Source organism: Echinops telfairi, unplaced genomic scaffold (assembly GCF_000313985.2).
Source record: "Echinops telfairi isolate 266 unplaced genomic scaffold, ASM31398v2 ScPeMD7_11;HRSCAF=52, whole genome shotgun sequence".
NCBI lineage: Eukaryota > Metazoa > Chordata > Mammalia > Afrosoricida > Tenrecidae > Echinops > Echinops telfairi.
This window is the reverse complement of record NW_022103908.1, coordinates 41,072,678-41,090,957: the sequence shown is the minus strand read 5'-3', so window position 1 is coordinate 41,090,957 and position 18,280 is coordinate 41,072,678. Positions and strand designations below refer to the sequence as shown.

Here is an 18,280-nt window from a genome sequence, read left to right as displayed (position 1 = left end):
CCCACCCCCACCCCCACCCCACCCCCGCTGAGATGTGCTCACCTCACCCATCACTCCTGGAGACCCTTCCAGACCAAGCCGGAGGCCACAACCCAGGCCTATTGAGCGAGGTCCGGGAGGTCTGGGGTGTTGCTAACAGAGCTCCTGAGACCCTTGCTGTTCTTGGCAAGCCAGCATGCAAGCATCGGACTAGAGCGGCCTGGACACGGAGCGAGGCTTGCTGGCTCTGTGCTGCTCACAGGGCCAACCGTGATCCCCGAGGGCTCGTCCCACGCTGCCGTAGCTGGATGTCTGCACGCACATCCCCGAGTCTCTACAGAACCGTGATGAGGCGGGCATCCTTACAGACCAAGTCAAGGTCGTTCCTCAAGGGCTCGGCTCTGAGGGTACCAGGTGGTAGTGACCGTGACCATGGAAGGCCCTATAGGCTACCCCGTCAACACCAAGAAAGTGTGGTCATTTTGTCTGATCATCAAGGCAGCCCCAGCTCCCTGCAAAACCATTCAAATCATAGGAAGCACATCACCAACGAAGGGTGAGTCTCAGGACCGGTTCTCGGTGCTTTCTTGTCTGCCCTGAGGCATCCTTTCCACTTCAGGTCCCCAGGCCTTGAATTTGCTTCGGTTCTTCAGTGCTATGGGGAGCGGGGTCCTTTCTGCCCTCCATGTGTCGGCCCCCTTCTCCTCCCACACCCACCACCACCTTCTTACTCCAGACCGAGAAGAACATGGCATCAGAACAGATCATTTCCTTCTTTGCAAACATGGCCCTTGCTGAGGTCAGCCCAGAGGACGGCCAGGGCCTCGAGGCTGTGGGACAGGAAGCAGGTGGGAGGTTGGCATCACCCACCAGGTCTTTGGCACTTCACACCTGGGCCTACCACCAGTGAGGGCCGGCTCTGGGCCCTCAAATACCCGCTGTCATGAGAAACCACAGGCTCCACACACCCCTTCCAGAACTGACCTCCCACTCGGGCACCACGGAGATGGTGACAGGGTGAAGGTGAAATGTAGACACCACGGGCTCCCTGAGACTGCACGGCTCACAGGCAGTGACACCAACAGCGGAGGAAGCTGCTGCTGGGCCTTCCTGTCACCAACCCCTTCCCAGGCCCCTTATGTTTAATATTTCCGCACAGAAATTCCCACAAATGGTAGAAATTTCAGTTCCTTCCAAACCTGGCTTCTACCGCTGGCTCGTGCCGTTACAAATAAACAGTGGGAAAAAGTGGCTTCTGTGTCTTTGAGTTAATAACTTATTTGAAACAAAACCAAGAGAAGACACGAGGGAAGCGCTTGCATCTTTGAGAAGAGGGAATCGACCGCTCTTTGCCCGACTCTTTAAAGGGGTCGGCCACGTCTCCCAGCAGGACACTACCGGTCGGACTGGTGGAGAGAAAGAGGTGGCCCGACTTAGGAAGTAAAAATGAACTTCCCGATGGAGGAAGACGCTGCATGGACGGTTCCGGAACACTCAGTTCTAAGGCTCGCAGAGTGCGAGGAGGCCGCAGAACGATGTCCCATCCCATCTCCAACTCGGAGAAAATCTTGTCTGTCCTTTTCCCAACTCGTTACTCTGTTTGCAGACTATCCAGTGCTTACAGCATTCCCCTTTCACGGAGAAAGAACGAGCACTCATGAGAAGTTTCACCTTCGAGGGAGGGAGGGAGGGGGAACAATGAGGGGCTGATATCAAGGGCTTAGGAGAAAGAAAATGCTTTGAGAACGGTGATGGCAGCATACGTGCAAATATGCTTGATACAACGGAGGAATGTATGGATTGTGATAAGAGATCTAAGAGCCGCCAATAAAAGTATTTTTTTTTTAAGTGTCACGTTTACCTCTAGACACCGACCCACTAACCCAGGGTGGACCCCACCAGCTGGCCCCTTGCCGGAACCTGGGAGGCTCACCTCACAGCACCATCCAGGCGTCCGTGCTCTTGGGCATGAAGGTCAAGACCTAGGCCCAGCACTCCAGGCACTGCGGGGCACAAGTGAAGCTTTAGGGGTGTGTGTGTATGTGTGTGTGTTGGTTGTGTAGGGGGAGGGTGGGGGAGAGCCTGACACTGCGGGGCACAAGTGAAGCTTTAGGTGTGTGTGTGTGTGTGTGTTGTGTAGGGGGAGGGTGGGGGAGAGCCTGAGGCATTTTTTCCCCCATTGACCTAGAACAATGGTCTTCCTCATAGTGACAGTCCCATGACAATTTCTGGGAGCCACGTCGGTGAACATGGAATTGCAAGGACCTCAAGTGGCCATAGCTGACCCCACCGGCCTTGCAGTCTCTCACGCTGGTCTCTCCTAAGCCAGAGCTATGCTTCCTGTCAGCGTTCTGTTCATGGGAAAACAGACGTGTTGATGCCATTAGGTCTATTAGCATTCCAAGCGCACTCGCCAAATGTGGGCCTCCTCGCCAAGGCTGGAAGCCCTCACGTCACGTCTGAGTCATGCTAAGCCCACACATGTGTTTTTTCCAGGAGCTATTTTTATTGGAGGACACGTCCGAGGCAGATCATCCCCTAGGCCTCTCTTCACTCCTGTGACCTCGGCCTCGAGCCCACCTACAAGAGGAGTGAGAGGGACGCTTCTGGGGCTGGTGAGAGAATCTCACCTGGGCAGTTGCTCCAGCCGAGACCCTCCCTTGGTGGGTCTGAGCCCTGGGTGTTCAGGAGCCGGGGAGTGGACAACACTCCCCCCTCCCACACTGGAGGCCTGCACCTACGGTGATGTTTTTGTTAGTTTTGTTTTAAATCATGCTCGCTGCCCGTCCCGCTTCTGTATTTACAACCAGGTCTGCTTCTCGACTCAGTTAATTTTCATTTAGTCGTTCTTCCACAGATGTTCCTCAGGCTGCAAGGTCAGGAGTTCAAAATCACCAGTCGCCCCGGGAAGAGGCCCAGTCTCAGAGACCCAGAGAGGCAACTCTCTCCTCTCGGGTAGCTGTGAGTCGGCACCAGCTTGCTGACAGTGAGGATGAAGCAGTGAGTGGAGAGTTGGAACCAACCCGATGGCGGTGGGTTTGGTTTTCACTCTCCTGCCAGGTTGCTGACATAGGAAACAACACAGTATTTGTCTCCGCGAGTACCCCTTAACCCTGGTAGCACGATGGATAAGCACTGGACTGTTAACTAAAAGGTCAGCGGTTCAAAGCTACCAGCCACTCCATGAGAAAAAGACCTAGTGATTTGCTCCTGAAACTATTACAGCCTTGAAAAACCCCACTGGAGCAGCTCTACCCTGCCCCACGGGGTCTCTGTAGGGTGAAGTCAACCTGACAGCATCTGGCAACAGCCCTTCTAGGCAGCCATTAGGAGCTCCATTCATGCAGCTTGAGCTGAGGCTCCCAGGTGCCTGACTGGTAGATGCTGGGCTTTTGTCCATCACATGCTGCTACCTCATCCCACCTAAATCATTGTCGGCCTCCTTTCTGCAGCCCATGGGGAGTAGGGTAAGGGGCTTACACAAGGTCCTCCGGCTCCAGCGGCCCCTCTGCCTTCCCACCACACACACACACACACACACACACACACACAAACACACACACCCTTCCTGGAGCACTCACAGTAGTTGTCCTACGTGTGTGGCACGCAGGTGCATGCACTTATGCAGGGTTCCAAGTTGATGGGACTTGACAATCAGCATGGACGTTGTACCAGGAGGCCTGCCGCCTGTGGCTGACTGAGGAGGTGGAGGGGAAGGGGCGAGGTTGGGGAGACGGCCTCAGTCAGGGAGGCAGGATGGGTCAACACACACCAAAAAAGAGAGGGATAAAATGGCTTGGGCTGTGGGCTTGGGCACGGTGTGGGGGTGCTTTGCTTTAGAACTATATTCTAGAGGGACTCACCTGGGTGGCTGTGAACCCTGAATGAAATGTGCAGGGTGCTCTCAGGTTTCCTGAAAAAGCTCAGTGTGTCTGGTGGGAAGGCAGTGGTGGCAAGGAAATGACCCTCTCTGGATTGTGACACTTGCCTTCTGCTTATTCTCCTGGTCTCCTCCATGGCCCTCCTACAATCTGTACTTCCAGAGACAGGAGGCAGAATGCATCCTGCCCTGTGTAAGCCCCACGGAAGATTCCCCACCTGCGAGACTAATGGCGTTTGCAGAGTGAGTCAGCTTTCTATGACTGCCGTAACAAATCAACATGAACCGGGCAGCTTGGACGAACACAAATTCTACAGTGGATCTGACAGATCTGTAGGTCAGCAGTCTGACATAGGACCCAAGAAGGTGGAATTCGGCTATCAGCAAGGCTGTGTCCCTTCCGGAAACTCGAAGGGAGAACTCATTTCCTTCCCTTTCCCAGTGTCTACGGGCCACCAACACGCTTTGGCTCACGGCCTCCTCCTCCAGCTTCAAAGCCAGCAATGGCCAGTGGAGTCCTTCTGGTATTGCAGGGCTCTGACCGGCTCTGCCACACTCTTCCACTTTCAAATATCCTTGTGATTATAGAGGACACACCCAGAGAATGCAAAATCACCTCACTTTTAAAAAACCATCTGAATAGAAAATTGTATCTGCAACCTTAAATCCCCCTTATAACTTAACAAGTTCACCGGTTCCTACACTGGGACATGGACTTTCAGGGCCTAGAATTTGGCCTATACAGTCAGCTGTGATTGGTCAGTCCTCGGGCATCCCTATCCCCACCCTACCTTCTTGCCAACCACTGAGCTCCCAGCCTTTGAGCCTTCTCTCTCTGGGTTCCACACTCCTCAGCAAGCTCACTGCCGCGCCAGGGCCTCGACCTGGGCTGTTTTCTCCTCGCCTGAGCCTCCATGCAGCCCCCTTGTCTTTTTGCTTCACTTCGAAGGTCTCTTGGCTGCCCTCTAGCCTCCTGCCCATTTTCTGCCTTCCGATATTTTTTATGGCTTGTCTTTCTGCTCACCACTCTGGAGAGCAACCTGACAGTAAGGACCGCGTGGGCCTCCACCTGCTCTCCCCTGGTGAGCACTGAGCTTGTACCGTGTTCTTTGAGGGAGGAGCCTGCTGGCTCCGTAGATAAAGCGCTCCGATGCCAACTGAGAGGTCTGTGGTTTGAACCCACCAGCTGCTCCACAGGAGAACGATGTGGTCGGTAGCCTGCTTCCAGAGAGAGTGACGGCCTTGGGAATGCCACGGGAAGCTGAGGCTGCTCTGTCCTTTAGGGCTGGCAGGAGCTGGAATTGCCCGACAAGCGTTCCCTTCCCTTTCTGCTCTGTGACGGTCTTCATTTGCTCCTCACGACAGCCCCCAGTGGAGAGAGGTGCATATCGCCCCCCCCCTTGTTCCGACCAGGAACCAGATTGGCAAGAGGCGATCGCTTGTCCCGGTCAGTTTCTCAGCCAGCAGGGCCGAAGCCAGGGCCTGGCTGTGAGTCTTAACCACTTATCACACGGCCTCACGCGACACTGACTCTCGGGCCCAGAGGAGCACTGGGCCCGGCCGCGTGATGAGCTCTTGGTACATACTTGTCGAATGAGTGCATCTTCTTCCCCTTGGACGCCTTCAGGAAGGGTCAGATCTTTTATGACCAGAGACAAAATCTAAAAAGCAGAAGCCCCATGGGAGTCTCTCCTTCAAGTCGGCCAGTGAATCGGCCATAGGCAGATGTGCTGCAGTGTGTGCCTTAAGACACCCTTTCAGCCACCGGCCACCAGATCCGTGGACTCGGTGGGCGCTGCAATGGGCGAGCACCTAACAGGGGGTGTGAGGACGGTGCAGGACCGGGCAGTGCTTCGTTCTGTTGGACAGCGGGTCACTATGAGTCACAGGCAACACAGTAACAACAGCGGGGGTCCTTGTGACTCCCACGAAGTGACTTTTCCACGGACCATGCAAACACGGCGGTTGTGGCTCGTGGAGGGGGTCGGGCAGCCTGCTGAGCATGTCAGCACAGGGCACGGAGCCCCTGTCAGGTTGGAGCCGTGAAACCAAGGAAAAAAGGTGTCAAGAGCCCTAATGAGAAGATCGGTTAGTTTTGCCCTCCTGCTCAGGGTTAAAAAGGAGCGAGTCAATCCCAGAGTGCAGAAGGGACCTCACAATCACCGAGAAAAAAGAGATGGGAGTAGGGTGTGTCCTTTGGACCTGGGGTCCTGGCACTGAGAATCTCGGAGACGCAGGACACAGAAAGAGTGGGCACAGCACAAACTGGGGAGAAGCAGAGGTAGAGAAACAGCAGGACCAGTGGGAAGTGGTGCAGTGTGTTTGCCAACCCAGAGCGGGGTAGCAACAGTGAGTATACTGATGCACGGATCAAGAACACTGTGCATCCTGGAGGAAGGGAGTGTGCGCCCCCAGACCCTGGGTCATTGTTGTTAGGGGCCTCGGAGTCCGTTCTGAGTCACAGCGACTCTATGTACAACAGAAAGAGGCACCGCCTGGCCCGGTGCCACCCCATAATGGCTCTGATGTTAAGAGCCCATAGTGGCAGCCAGTGCTAACCCGTCTTGTCTCCTTACCCAGCATGCTGAGCTTTGCCAAGGACTGGTCTCTCCTGATAATACGTCCGGACTACCTGAGACGAAGGCCCAGCACCCTTGCTTCCAGGGAGCATCCTGGCTGCGCTTCCTCCAAGAGAGGCTGTTTATACATACATCTTTTTTCTTTTGGCGGTTCATAATTCTTTCAGTCATTCCAACAGCACCTTAATTCCAGCACATCGATTCTTCTGTCTTCCTTGCCCAGTAGCCATGGCTTGAGTTAGGAGTCCCTTTGTCCTCAAGGTAACACCCTTGCTTTCTCAACACTTTAAAGGGGTCTTGTGTAGCAGATCTACCCACGTGACCCCTTGACTGCTGCTTCCATGAACACTGAAGTCGTCAAGGATTTCAACTTGCTTGGATCCAGTTTTTCTCCATCTATCTTGTTACCTGTTGTCCCCGTTGTAAGGACTTTCGTTTTCTGTACATTAAGCTGTAGTCTGTATGGCAGGCTGCAATCCTTGACCCTCATCAAGCGCTTCAGGTCCTCCTCGATTTCAGCATGCAAGCCACTTACAGACAGAGCTTACAACATTTGCTCCAGCAGGGCCGAGGCCAAGTCAGGAGGGTCGGAGGCTGAAATCATGGCTGAGAAGAGGCTGTCGGGATTAAAGAACAAGATTCTGATCCTGAATTGTGGCCTATGACTTCTCTAACAAACCTCACAGCTATAAGTGCAGTCTGTGAGTCCTGTGTGTCCACTGCAATAACGTATGAGCCCAGAAGGGCCAGAGAGAGTGCTATCCACGGGTGGCAGAAGTGGTGAAAGGTTGCAGGATGGTTGTAGGTCTGGTTTACACTTCAAAACAGCTCTGTCAGGCTGGATTGTCCAGAGCAGTGGTTCTCAACCTTCCCACTGCCTTGACCCTTTAATACAGTTCCTCATTGTGGTAACCCCTCAACCATAAAGTTATTTTCGTTGCTACTTTATAACTGTAATTTTACTACTGTTCTGAATCCCTGTGAAAGGGTCGTTTGGTCCCCAAAGGGGTAGCGGCCCACAGGTTGAGAACCCACAGGTCTAGAGAAACAAAATCAGGGATGCTCACATATGTATAAGGAAGAACTTTATATCAAGGAGGAAGTTTATATCAAGCAGGCATCCCAGTGCAGTACAATTCAAGTTCATGGGTCTGATACTAGCCAGATCATTTCTCAGGCTCACATAGATGCAGGCTGATGATGAAATCCATAACACTCTAGGTGGATTTGAACTACCAGCCTCACAGTCAGGCATTTAACCATTTGCACCACCCAAGGACTCCATTGATAGTCTAGAAGCAACTCAATCTCCAGCATAGGAAAATGTCTATGTCTATGTCCATGCCAATCAAAAAGCAATGTGGGGCTAAGGGACACTTGGGGGAGTCTCCTCATATGGACCACTGCTGTTGCTGCTGGGTGCCATTGGGTCGGTTCCACGCGCACAGTGACCACACCGCCTAGTGCTGCGCCATCCTCACAATTGTTCTTACATTCGAGCCCATTCTTGCAGCCATGGCGCCTGTGCACCCTGTGGAGGCCCTTCCTCTTTCTGCTGCCCCTCCACCTCCCCAAGCACGCTGTCCTTCTCCAAGGACTGGTCTCTCCTGAGATCACGTCCAAAGGAGGTGAGATGAAGTCTCCCTGTAGCTGGAATAGGACTTAGACACAAATCAAAGCTCTAAGGATCAGCGTGTTTTGCAAATGGATCATGATGATTCTCGAGGAAATGCAAACATTCCTCGTGTGTGTGTGATTCCTGGGGTTTGTTTGGTCCTTGTTCTTTGCTTTATAGATTGTATCTTTGCAGCACCAGACGACTTGTTTTCTTAGATAATGTCGTTTTGAGAAAGTCATTTTTTAGACTTAAAAAGAATTTGAGTAAATGTCACCAGTCATGTATTCCTACACTTGAACCCGAATAGAGAGGACACAGCTCAGTTCCTTGCTACACGCCTGAGCGAGCTGTAGCCCTCTGCTGTTTTACAGATTCATTCCGTGTGCTTCTCATGCCTCTGCGTCTCCGTTCATTTATAACAACTCCCCACCCTTGCCTCTAAGGAGCATTCTGGCTGTACTTCTTCCAAGACAGATTTGCTTGTTCTTTTGGCAGTCCACAGTATTTTTCAATATTCTTAGCCAGCACCGTAAAGCAGAAAATATTAAAAACTGAAGCAATTTTAAAATAGGTCAAAAGGGAGGTCGAATGATGAAGTGCTACATTTTAAGCCACGGCTGACTCTCCGATGCGCTGACAGCACGGCCATTATTAACATCCGTGGACTATGGTCAGAGGGGATTCGGTGGAGGCTTGAGCCACGTGGGAACCCTGCAAATAGACTGTGGGCTTCTGCTGTCAACCAGAGCCTTCTGCAAACCAGGTGTTCAGAATGTAAGCTCTGCTATTGTTCCTTCCTTCAGATTTGGGTTTTATTATTTACAGCCCTTGTCTCACACAGGCTGGTGTGCTGCTTCCACGTGGACTTGGTGGACATGTCACTTAGATGGCTCCATTATCGTTTCATTCCACTTTCCTATGAACTTTCTGAAGCCTCTTCATAGAAACTCAAGCTAGCCAGCCTACTGGAGAACAGGAAGTCACACAGAGCAAACCCAAGACGCGCCAGAGGGCCAGCCTACACCTACCAACCCTAGTTACCGTGGCAGCCGGTAACAGATGCCTGAGGAGCCGAGTCGACATAAGCTGAGTCTGACCCCGTTCACAAAACAGCCCAGCTGAAACAGCTCAACTCGCTACCTCCATCTTCGGACTCCAGGTCCATAGCTACAAGGTCACGCCCAATAACAAATGCTTCTCGGCTGTGGCAGTTACATGCTCTCCTGTCAACTTGCGAAGGGGTGGAATCTAGCCTGTCCTCATTTGGAGGTTCCACGGAGATCAACCGTTCACTGGAGGCCAGGTACATACAGATTCTCTGCTTTGTCTTCCTGCTGACAAGCCACATGGAGTCACACTGATGCAGCCAGAGCCCTGAACCTGGAGGAGTCATGTGAAGACCCACGCCAGCGCTGAGATGCTTCCACCGCCACTGCATCCATAAGACGTTCCCCCCCACGGGCCTGTGATCTTCCTGGATTCAGCATCAATGCAGGGCTGCATGAGCCTAAAGATGAATTTATGGACTCGTATCGACGTAAGGGGCAATATCAGACTTATGGACTTGATCTGGACTGCACTGGCATGTTTTCTTAATGTATAATTGCTCTTAGATACAAAGCTCTTATACACATATGAGTCTGTAGTCTTCCCAGACTAACAACACATCAGCTTTCTCCTCAGTGCCTGGCCTATTACAGGTGCCAAAAATTTGTTTCACAAAATACCTCCTTTTAGATATAGATGATTCACAAGCCCCTGTACCCTACGAGTACAATGGTGAAGCACTGGACTGCTCACCATAAGGTTGGCAGTTCAAACCCACCAGCAGTTCCTCAAGGGAAAAGACCTGGAGATCTACACCTGTAAACATTACCATCTAAGAAAAACGGTCTACGGGGCAATTCCACTCCACGATACAAGGCTCGCGCAGAGTTGGGCATGACGCAACAGAGGCAACAACAGCAGTAATCCCGGACTGAAGGCCATTCCTCGGCCGTGACCACGGATGACACTTTTCCTCAATCATGGGATCCTCTTCTGATCAGCTCGAAAGCGGCCAATGATCCACCTTCGTGCCAGGCAGCTCCGGTGAAACCCACCCCACACCAACACCAAAACCTTTGCTTTCAAGTGAATCCAGACTCCCAGCAACCCTGTAGACTGAATAGAACTGCACTTCGGCACTGCCAACGTTGTCATCCGTAGAGAAGCAGACTGCGCCACATCTTTCTCCGGGAGCAGCTGGCAGGTTCAAACAACTGACCCTCTGGTTGGTGGCCAAGCACTTCCTTGGCAGTTCCATCAATCCAAACTAGCAGCTCAATTGGCACCAACGAGCTGACTCAAGCCTCACTCTGCTGGGTTCTCTTTATCCTGTCACGGTTTAGCTCATGAAGGGTCCCTGAGGGCATGGGTAAAGTGAGTGGCTGCTGACTCGAAGGTCAGAGGGTGAAGCCCAGCCATCGGAGGAAAGAAGAGGCTGCCGCTTCCAAATGGATTCACAGCCTCGGAAACCCCACGAGCAGTCCTCCTCGGCCCTGTGGGCGCACCACGAGCCGGAACCAACTGAACAACGATGGGTTGGGTTGTTAGATGCCTACGGTGATTCCGAATTTTATAGAGAAGGCCAGCGAAACTGGGACAGCTAAAACAATGTTGACAAAGAAGAATACGTTGATGGCCTCACGCTGCTTGATTTTAAGACATACTCTAGGTTACAGTCGCCAAGAAAGGGTATCATTGGGAGAAATAGGGACATATATATATGATACATAGAGTTTTGACAAAGCTCTTAGGCAGTTCAATTGTCCTTTAAACAAAAGATGTTAGAGCAAGTGTATATTCATATGCAACAAACGGTCCTCAACACAAAGCTCACATCTTGAGGCAACAATTAGCTCGGACAGATCACAGACTTCGATGTGAAATACACAACTGCCACGGTACGAGGGGAAAAACCAAAAGCAAACAGGAAAAAACAGGCAGAGTTCTTAGGCATGCCAGCGAAAGCATGATTCATAAAAAAGTATACTCTTTCACAGTGAAGCAGTTACAATTATACAATAAAGCAGCGAGTTAACAGAGCGGTCTGCCAGCTCTGTCGACCCCACCCCACCCAGCAGAATGCACTACAGAGGACAGCGCGGAAGCTGCAGCCCGGGAGAGCGGTGAGGGAGGGGAGGAAGGGGAACCAATCATAATGATCAGGGTATAACACCCACCCACCCCAAGGGGAATGACTAACAGAAATGTGGGTGAAGGGAGGCAGCGGATGATGTAAGATATGAAAATAGCAATTATTTATAATGTATCAAGGGTTCAAGAGGTGGGGGGTGAGGGAGGGAGTCAAGACGAACTTAAGCAGAAACAAAATGCCTTGAAAATGATGATGGCAACACATGCACAAATGTGACTGATACAATTGATGTGTGGATTGTTATGACAGCTGTAAGAGCCCCCAATAAAAAGAGTTTTTAAAAATTATACACCGGGCTTCATAAAAATATAAACTTTCTGCTCTGTGAAAGACACTGTCTCCTAAATGCTCCCCGCCTCCCCCCACCACCACTCCCACTATCATGACTCGAATTCTACCTTGCAAGTCTGGCTAGACCAGAGGAGGTACACTGGTACAGATAGGAACTGGAAACACAGGGAATCCAGGGCGGATGATCCCTTCAGGACCAGTGGTGTGAGTGGCGATACTGGGAGGGTAGAGGGAGAGTGGGTTGGAAAGAGGGAACTGATTACAAGGAACTATATGTGACCTCCTCCCTGGGGGATGGACAACAGAAAAATGGGTGAAGGGAGACGTTGGACAGGGCAAGATATGACAAAATAATAATGCATAAATTAACAAGGGCTCATAAGGGAGGGGGGAGCAAGGAGGGAGGGGAAAAATGAAGACTTAATGCCAGGGGCTTAAGTGGCGAGAAAATGTTTTGAGAATGATGAGGGCAATGAATGTACAAATGTGCTTTACACGATTGATGTATGTATGGATTGTGATAAGAGTTGTATGAGCCCCCAATAAAATGATCCAAAAAAAAAAGAAAGACACTGTCCTGGAGTGAATTTCATCCCCCCCAAAGTATGTGTCAACTTGGCTGGGCCATGATTCTCAGTAGTTTTGACAGTTACATAATTGAAGTTGTGGAATGATTTGATCATATCCCCATGATGCGATCTACTGTGATCAGCCACTCCAGAAAGAGGGTTCGAGTGGAACGGGTTTCCCGGGGGTGTGGCCACATCCTCTTTTATCTTAGAAGAGCTCAAAGGAGAGGGAAACGAGCCCTGACTGCTGACAGGAAAGAAGAGCTGGGGGCAGAGCACAGCTGGACCTGGGGTCCCGTGCTGAGAACCTCCTAGACCCAAGGGAAGACTGAAGGACAGTCCATATGAAGCACTAACAGAAGAAGCAGCTAAAAGACACGAGGACCTTCCTCCAGAACTGACAGCGAGACTGCTCTCCCCGTGAGCTGGCATTCTGAATTTAGGCTTCTAGCTCCTTAACCTGTGAGAAAGGAAGTTCCTTTTGTTAAAGTCATCCATTTGTGGTGTTTCTGTTATAGCAGTAGTAGGCAACCAAGATCGCCACTGCTAAGACAAGCTCCGGCCTAACAGAAAATATCTCCAACCCACATATTTGGAAAAGAGCTTGTGTTGAGGATACATAAACAGCACTTAAAACTCAATAATAAGGAAACAACCCCGCTTTGAACATGATCAGAAAAGTTGACGGACACTCCACCCAGTAGGTAATTTCTATGGCAAAACCAGATGCTTAACATTATCGTTGCTGTTGTCAGGTGCACTGGGCTGGTTCTGACTCGGGCTGAGCCTGTGTACAGCAGAACAAAACCCTGCCTGGTCCTGTGCCACCCCACAACTGTTCCTGTGCCCGAGCCCATTGATGCAGCCACGGTGCCAATCCATCTCCTTGAGGGGCTGCCTCTTTTTCTCTGCCCCTCCACTTTACTGAACAGGATGTCCTTCTCCAGAGACTTGGTCTCTCCTGATAAAGTGTCCAATATACGTGAGGTGAAGTCTTGCCATCCTTGCCTCTAAGGAACATTCTGGCTGTACTTCTTCCAACACAGTTTGGTTTGTTCTTGTGGGAGTCCATGGAAATTTCAATATTCTTCACCAATATCAAAAGTGCATTGATTTTTCTTCAGACTTCCTTATTCAGTGTCCAACTTTCACATGCATATGAGGCCATCAAAAATCCTGTGGCTTGGGTCAGGTGCACCTTAGTCTTCAAAGTAACACCCTTGCTTTTCAACACTTTAAAGAGGTCTTGTGCAGCAGATTTACCCAATGCGGTCCTCTGATCTCTTTACTGCTGCTCTCGTGAGCACTGATTGTGGATCCACGCAAGATGAAATCCTTGACAACTTGAATCTTTTTTCCATTGATCATGAAATCCCCCCTTGGCCCAGTTGTGAGCATTTGAGTTTTCTCTGCATTAAGTTGTAATCCATCCTGAAGGTACCATCCTTAGTCTTCATCAGCAAGGGCTTCAAGTACTCCTCCCTTTCAACAAGCAAGGTTGTGTCACCTGCATATCTCAGGTTGTTATAAAGCCTTCCTCAAAATCCTTCCTCCAATCCTCATGCAACATTCTTCTTCATATGATCCAGTTTCTCTGATTATTTGCTTAGCACATAGATTGAATATGTATGGAGAGAGGATCCAGCCCTGACACACACCTTTCCTGATTTAAGCCATGCAGTATTCCCTTGCTCTGTTAGAACAACTGCCTCTTGGTCCACATACACTGGTTCCGCATGAGCACCACGAAGTGCTCTGGAATGATATCCCTTGTTCCATGTCCTTTTTTGAATCTGGCCGGAACCTCTGGCCGCTCCCTGTCAATGTACCACTACAACCACTGTTGGATAATCTTCAGCAACATTTTACTTGTGTGTGATACAATGATATTGTTTTATAATTTCAGCATTCTATTGAGCATTCCAACTTTTCTTTGGAATGAGTACAAACATGGATCTCTTCCAGTCAATTGGCCAGGTAGCTCTTTTCCCAATTTCTAGCACACATTCCTGAGTGCTTTCGTTGCTTCATCAGCTTGTTGAAACATTTCAATTGGTATTCCACCTATTCTTGGAGGCTTGCTTTTGCTTAATACATTCAGTGTAGCTTGGACTTCTTCCTTCAGAACCATTGGTTCTTGCCCATGTGCTGCCTCTCAGAGTGGTGAATGTCGACTAGTTCTTTCTGGCACAGCGTCTTCTTTTGATGCTTCCTGCATCATTCAATATTTTGCCCACAAAATATTTCAGTATTGCCAATTGTGGCTTGACATTTTTCTTTAGTTCTTTCAGTTTAAGATACGTTGAGGGGGCTCTTCTTTTTTTCAGTTTTCTTACTCTAGGGCTTTGCACATTGCATCATCATATTTTACTTTGTCTTTTTGAGCTGCCCTTTGAAATTTTCTGTTCAGATCTTTGCCTTCCTTTCTTCTCTTTGCTTTAGCTGCTCTACGATGCAGAGCAAGTTTCAGAGTCTCTTCTGACACCCACACTGGTCTTTTCTTTCTTTCTTGTCTTTTGAATGATCTTTTGCTTCCTTATGTATGAGGTTCTTAAAGTCATCCCACAACTCAACAGGTCTTCTGTCATTAGTGTTGAATGCAAATCTGTTCTTGAGATGTTTTTGATACTCAGATGGGATAGACTGCAGATTGTGTTTTGACTCTCATGGACTTGTTCCCATTTTCTTCAACTTCCACCTGAACTTACATATGAGTCATTGATGGTTTGGTCCACAGTCAGCCCCTGGCCTGGTTTTGGCTGCTGATTTTGAGCTCCCCTAGTGTGTCTTCCCATAGGTGTAGTCAATTTGAGAAGGAGCCCATGGGCACAGTCCATTTGTGTTGTTGAAAAAGGGTATTAGAAGTCATTGGTCTTACAAAATTCTATCATGCAGCCTCCAACTTTGTTTCTTTCTATCACCAAGGCCATGTTTGCCGACTGCTATTCCTTCCTCTTTGTTTCCAACTTTTGCATTCAAATTGCCTGTCGCTATCAATGCATCTTGATCTCACATTGGGTCCATTTCGAGCTGAAGACATTGGTAGGACGCTTCTCTTTCTGCTTCCCGAGCTTGCGTGGGCGGTGCATAAATCGGAATAATAGGCATATTGACTGGATTTCCTTGCCTTCAGGTAGATAGTATCCTCTCACAGGCAGCATTGGTCTTCAAGATAGATCTTAAAAGTCCTTTTTGACTATGAATGCAACGCCATTCCTCTTGATTTGCATTGCTCCGAGCATAGTAAACCATGTGATTTTCTGATTCAAAATAGCCAATCCCAGTCGATTTCAGCTCACTAAAATATCAATCTCAAAAAATACATATATATATATATCTATCAATCTCTATGCATTCCATCTCATTTTTAATGACTTTGATTTTTCTAGATTCATGCTTTGTACATTCAAAATTCCAATGATTAATTGATGTTTGCAGCATTTCTTATCATTTTGAGGTGCGTCCCATCTGCAAATGAAGGTCCTGAAGGCTTTACTCCACCAGGCTCTACTCCCTCCAAGTCACCGTGGGCGACTCTCCTTTGAGAAGTCGCTTTTGCTCAGTCATATGTTGGGTGCCTTTGGACCCGAGGACTCATTTCTGACACTACCTTTGATAATGTTCTGATTCCATTCAGTAGATTTTCAGTTCTAACAATTTTTTTATCCATAGGGTTTCCAATGGCGAAAGTGGACAGTGTGTTCTTAGCCTGGAATCTCTGCTGAAAACTGTTCACCTTGGGTGTCCCTGCTGGCATACGAAATACCAGTGCTACAGCTCTCAGCATCCCACCAACACACAAGCCACCACAATACAACACGCGGACAGACAATCGGTGGTCAATATTATTAGTCAACAGAGAAACACAAATGAAAGCCACATGAGATAGCATTACTTCTTAGAAACAAACACACACAGGAATTGTGCTGGCAGAGATGGAGGATCGCTGGGCCGGGTGGGACTATACAATGGTCTGACTGCTCTTGAAAAGAGTTTGGCCATGTTTTATATAGTTAAACATACATTTACCAAATGCATGACCTAGCAATCCTCCTCCTAGGTGTTCCAGAGAAACAAAACTATTGGCACAAAAACGGAAGTGACTTTCTGTGGCAGTTCAACCCATAATCCTCAAACTGGAAATGATACACGAGGTGCATCCAGTGAGTGAGTTGATAACAAAAGTGAATACTCGTCCTCCGTGGGGCTACAGTGGAAACTAGTCAGCCACGCATGGAGTCTCCTGAGGAAGAATCAACGGCAACCGGTAGCGAGGCCGAGACACACCAGCATGGATGACTCCCGGATGCGCAGCTAAGTTACAAAGCCGGACTCAAAAGGGTTTCAAACTGCGGACCTGGAGGCTTGCAGCCAAACACACACAGGAGCTAAAATCCCCAGTACAGGTTTTAGGGAAGGGCTGTTTCGTGAGACACTCCCTTTTGCTCCCTTTCCTTCTCCTGAAGCCCAGTGAGGCTGGGGCTTTTGTGAAGGAGAAATCTGGTCATGTTTGGCTGTGGCAGGGCAAGGATTGTGCCCAGCTTTCCGGAAGCAGAGCCTGAGTGAGCTGCAAACCTCTGAGAACTGCCATGGTCTCCCCTGTGTTCCGGGTCACCTGGGGAGAGAGGTCTGAAGCCCATTCAGGGGTGGGTGGGGTAGGTTCAAGCAGCTAAGACCAGATCCGAGCTGGGCCCCCACCTCAAGCATCTCATTGCCTTCTGTCCACACTGCTGCCCAGGCCAGCCCAGGCTGGGAGGTACGTCTGTCCATGCCTCCAACTCCTTCACAGCTCTGCTCCCTGCTCCCTGCGTCCCTGAGGTGTGGGTTGGGCTTGAGACGCACCCCCTAGCTTTGCAGTCACTTCCGAATCATGCAGCCCTTAGGGGAGGGAAGAACTGTCCGGGTTCATGGCAGCCCTTAGGGTAGAGGAGAACTGTCTGGGTGTGTTTCCAGGACTGGAAGTCTTCACAGGAGGAGGAAGCCTCGACTTTCTCCAGGTGGTTTTGACCTGCTCACCTTGCAGTTAGCAGCCCAGCATGTACCCACCATGCCATCATAGACAGCAACTGGTTAGAGGGTTTTGCTTCTGAATAAGTCATTTAAAGCTGAATCTAGCCAAGCAAATTAATCCAGTAGGGCTTTTTGAACAAATAAAAATACGGAAAGAGAAACCACAAGGTGCCTGTTTCTGTGTGTGAGAGACGGTGGAGTCCCTGATCCAAGACCTCTCAGGCTCAAGATATGACTGCTTCTGAACCCGCCTGTCCAGGCCAGCCTTGGGAATACAGCCAACTGTGTGTGTGTGTGTGTGTAAGGAGCTGATGATGGGAAAAATGACAATTCAGTTTATTGGGAGCTAGAAGGCAGGGAGATCTAACTTAATTGGGTGACTGAGTGCTCTCAGGAGGACCCAGGAAAGATCCAGATCTCATAAAGCCAGAGGTGGGGTAGAAAGAGGGAACCGATTACAAGGATCTACATATAACCTCCTCCCTTGGGGGATGGAGAACAGAAAAGTGGGTGAAGGGAGATGTAGGGCAGTGTAAGATATGATAAAATAATAATAATTTATAAATTATCAAGGGTTCAAGGGAAGGGGGGTTAATGAGGAGCTGATATCAAGGGCTCAAGTCGAAAGCAAATGTTTTGAGAATGATGATGGCAACAAATATCAAATGTGCTTGACACAATGGATGGATGGATGGATTGTGATGAGAGTTGTATGAGGCCATCCCCCCACCCCCCAGAAAAAAGCCGGAAGGAATTTTTCTCCAACCTGCGATGCTCAAGCGGACCAACCAAGGATCTAAGCACAAACTGCTCTGCTGGTCGGGCGCGGATCCCAACCGGGGCCGCCTAGACGCCTGGAACAGTCGGCATCCGGGGTGATACAAGACGGGCATTGCACCTCCCGTAAGAAAACTGAACCCCAGCCCAGGAATCGCGCGAAGCCCCACGCCCAAGCATCCAAGTGGAATAGGGCCAGCCCGGGTCCTCGCGGCCTTGGCTATGCCTCCGTGCCAGCGGGCGGGCAGAGAGGCGGGACACTGACCTGGGAAGCCCGCGACTCGGGGCAGGCGACGAGCAGCAGGAGCAGGACGAGCGCGCCGGCGGAGCGGGGCCCCATCCTGCTCCCCGGAGCCGGTCCTTGGCGTGTGCCGCGGG

The 18,280-nt window shown here is 50.0% G+C and overlaps 1 protein-coding gene across 1 annotated transcript in view; it reads right to left on the bottom strand.

Moving 5' to 3' along the window:
• FBLN7 (fibulin 7) overlaps positions 1-18,242 on the bottom strand; it is a 44,228-nt gene extending 25,986 nt beyond the window's left edge. Inside the window, exon 1 of the mRNA XM_030884723.2 lies at positions 18,168-18,242. Within this exon, the coding sequence (XP_030740583.1) occupies positions 18,168-18,242 (75 nt within the window). The remainder of the gene's footprint in view (positions 1-18,167) is intronic.
• Positions 18,243-18,280: the final 38 nt, after the last annotated feature.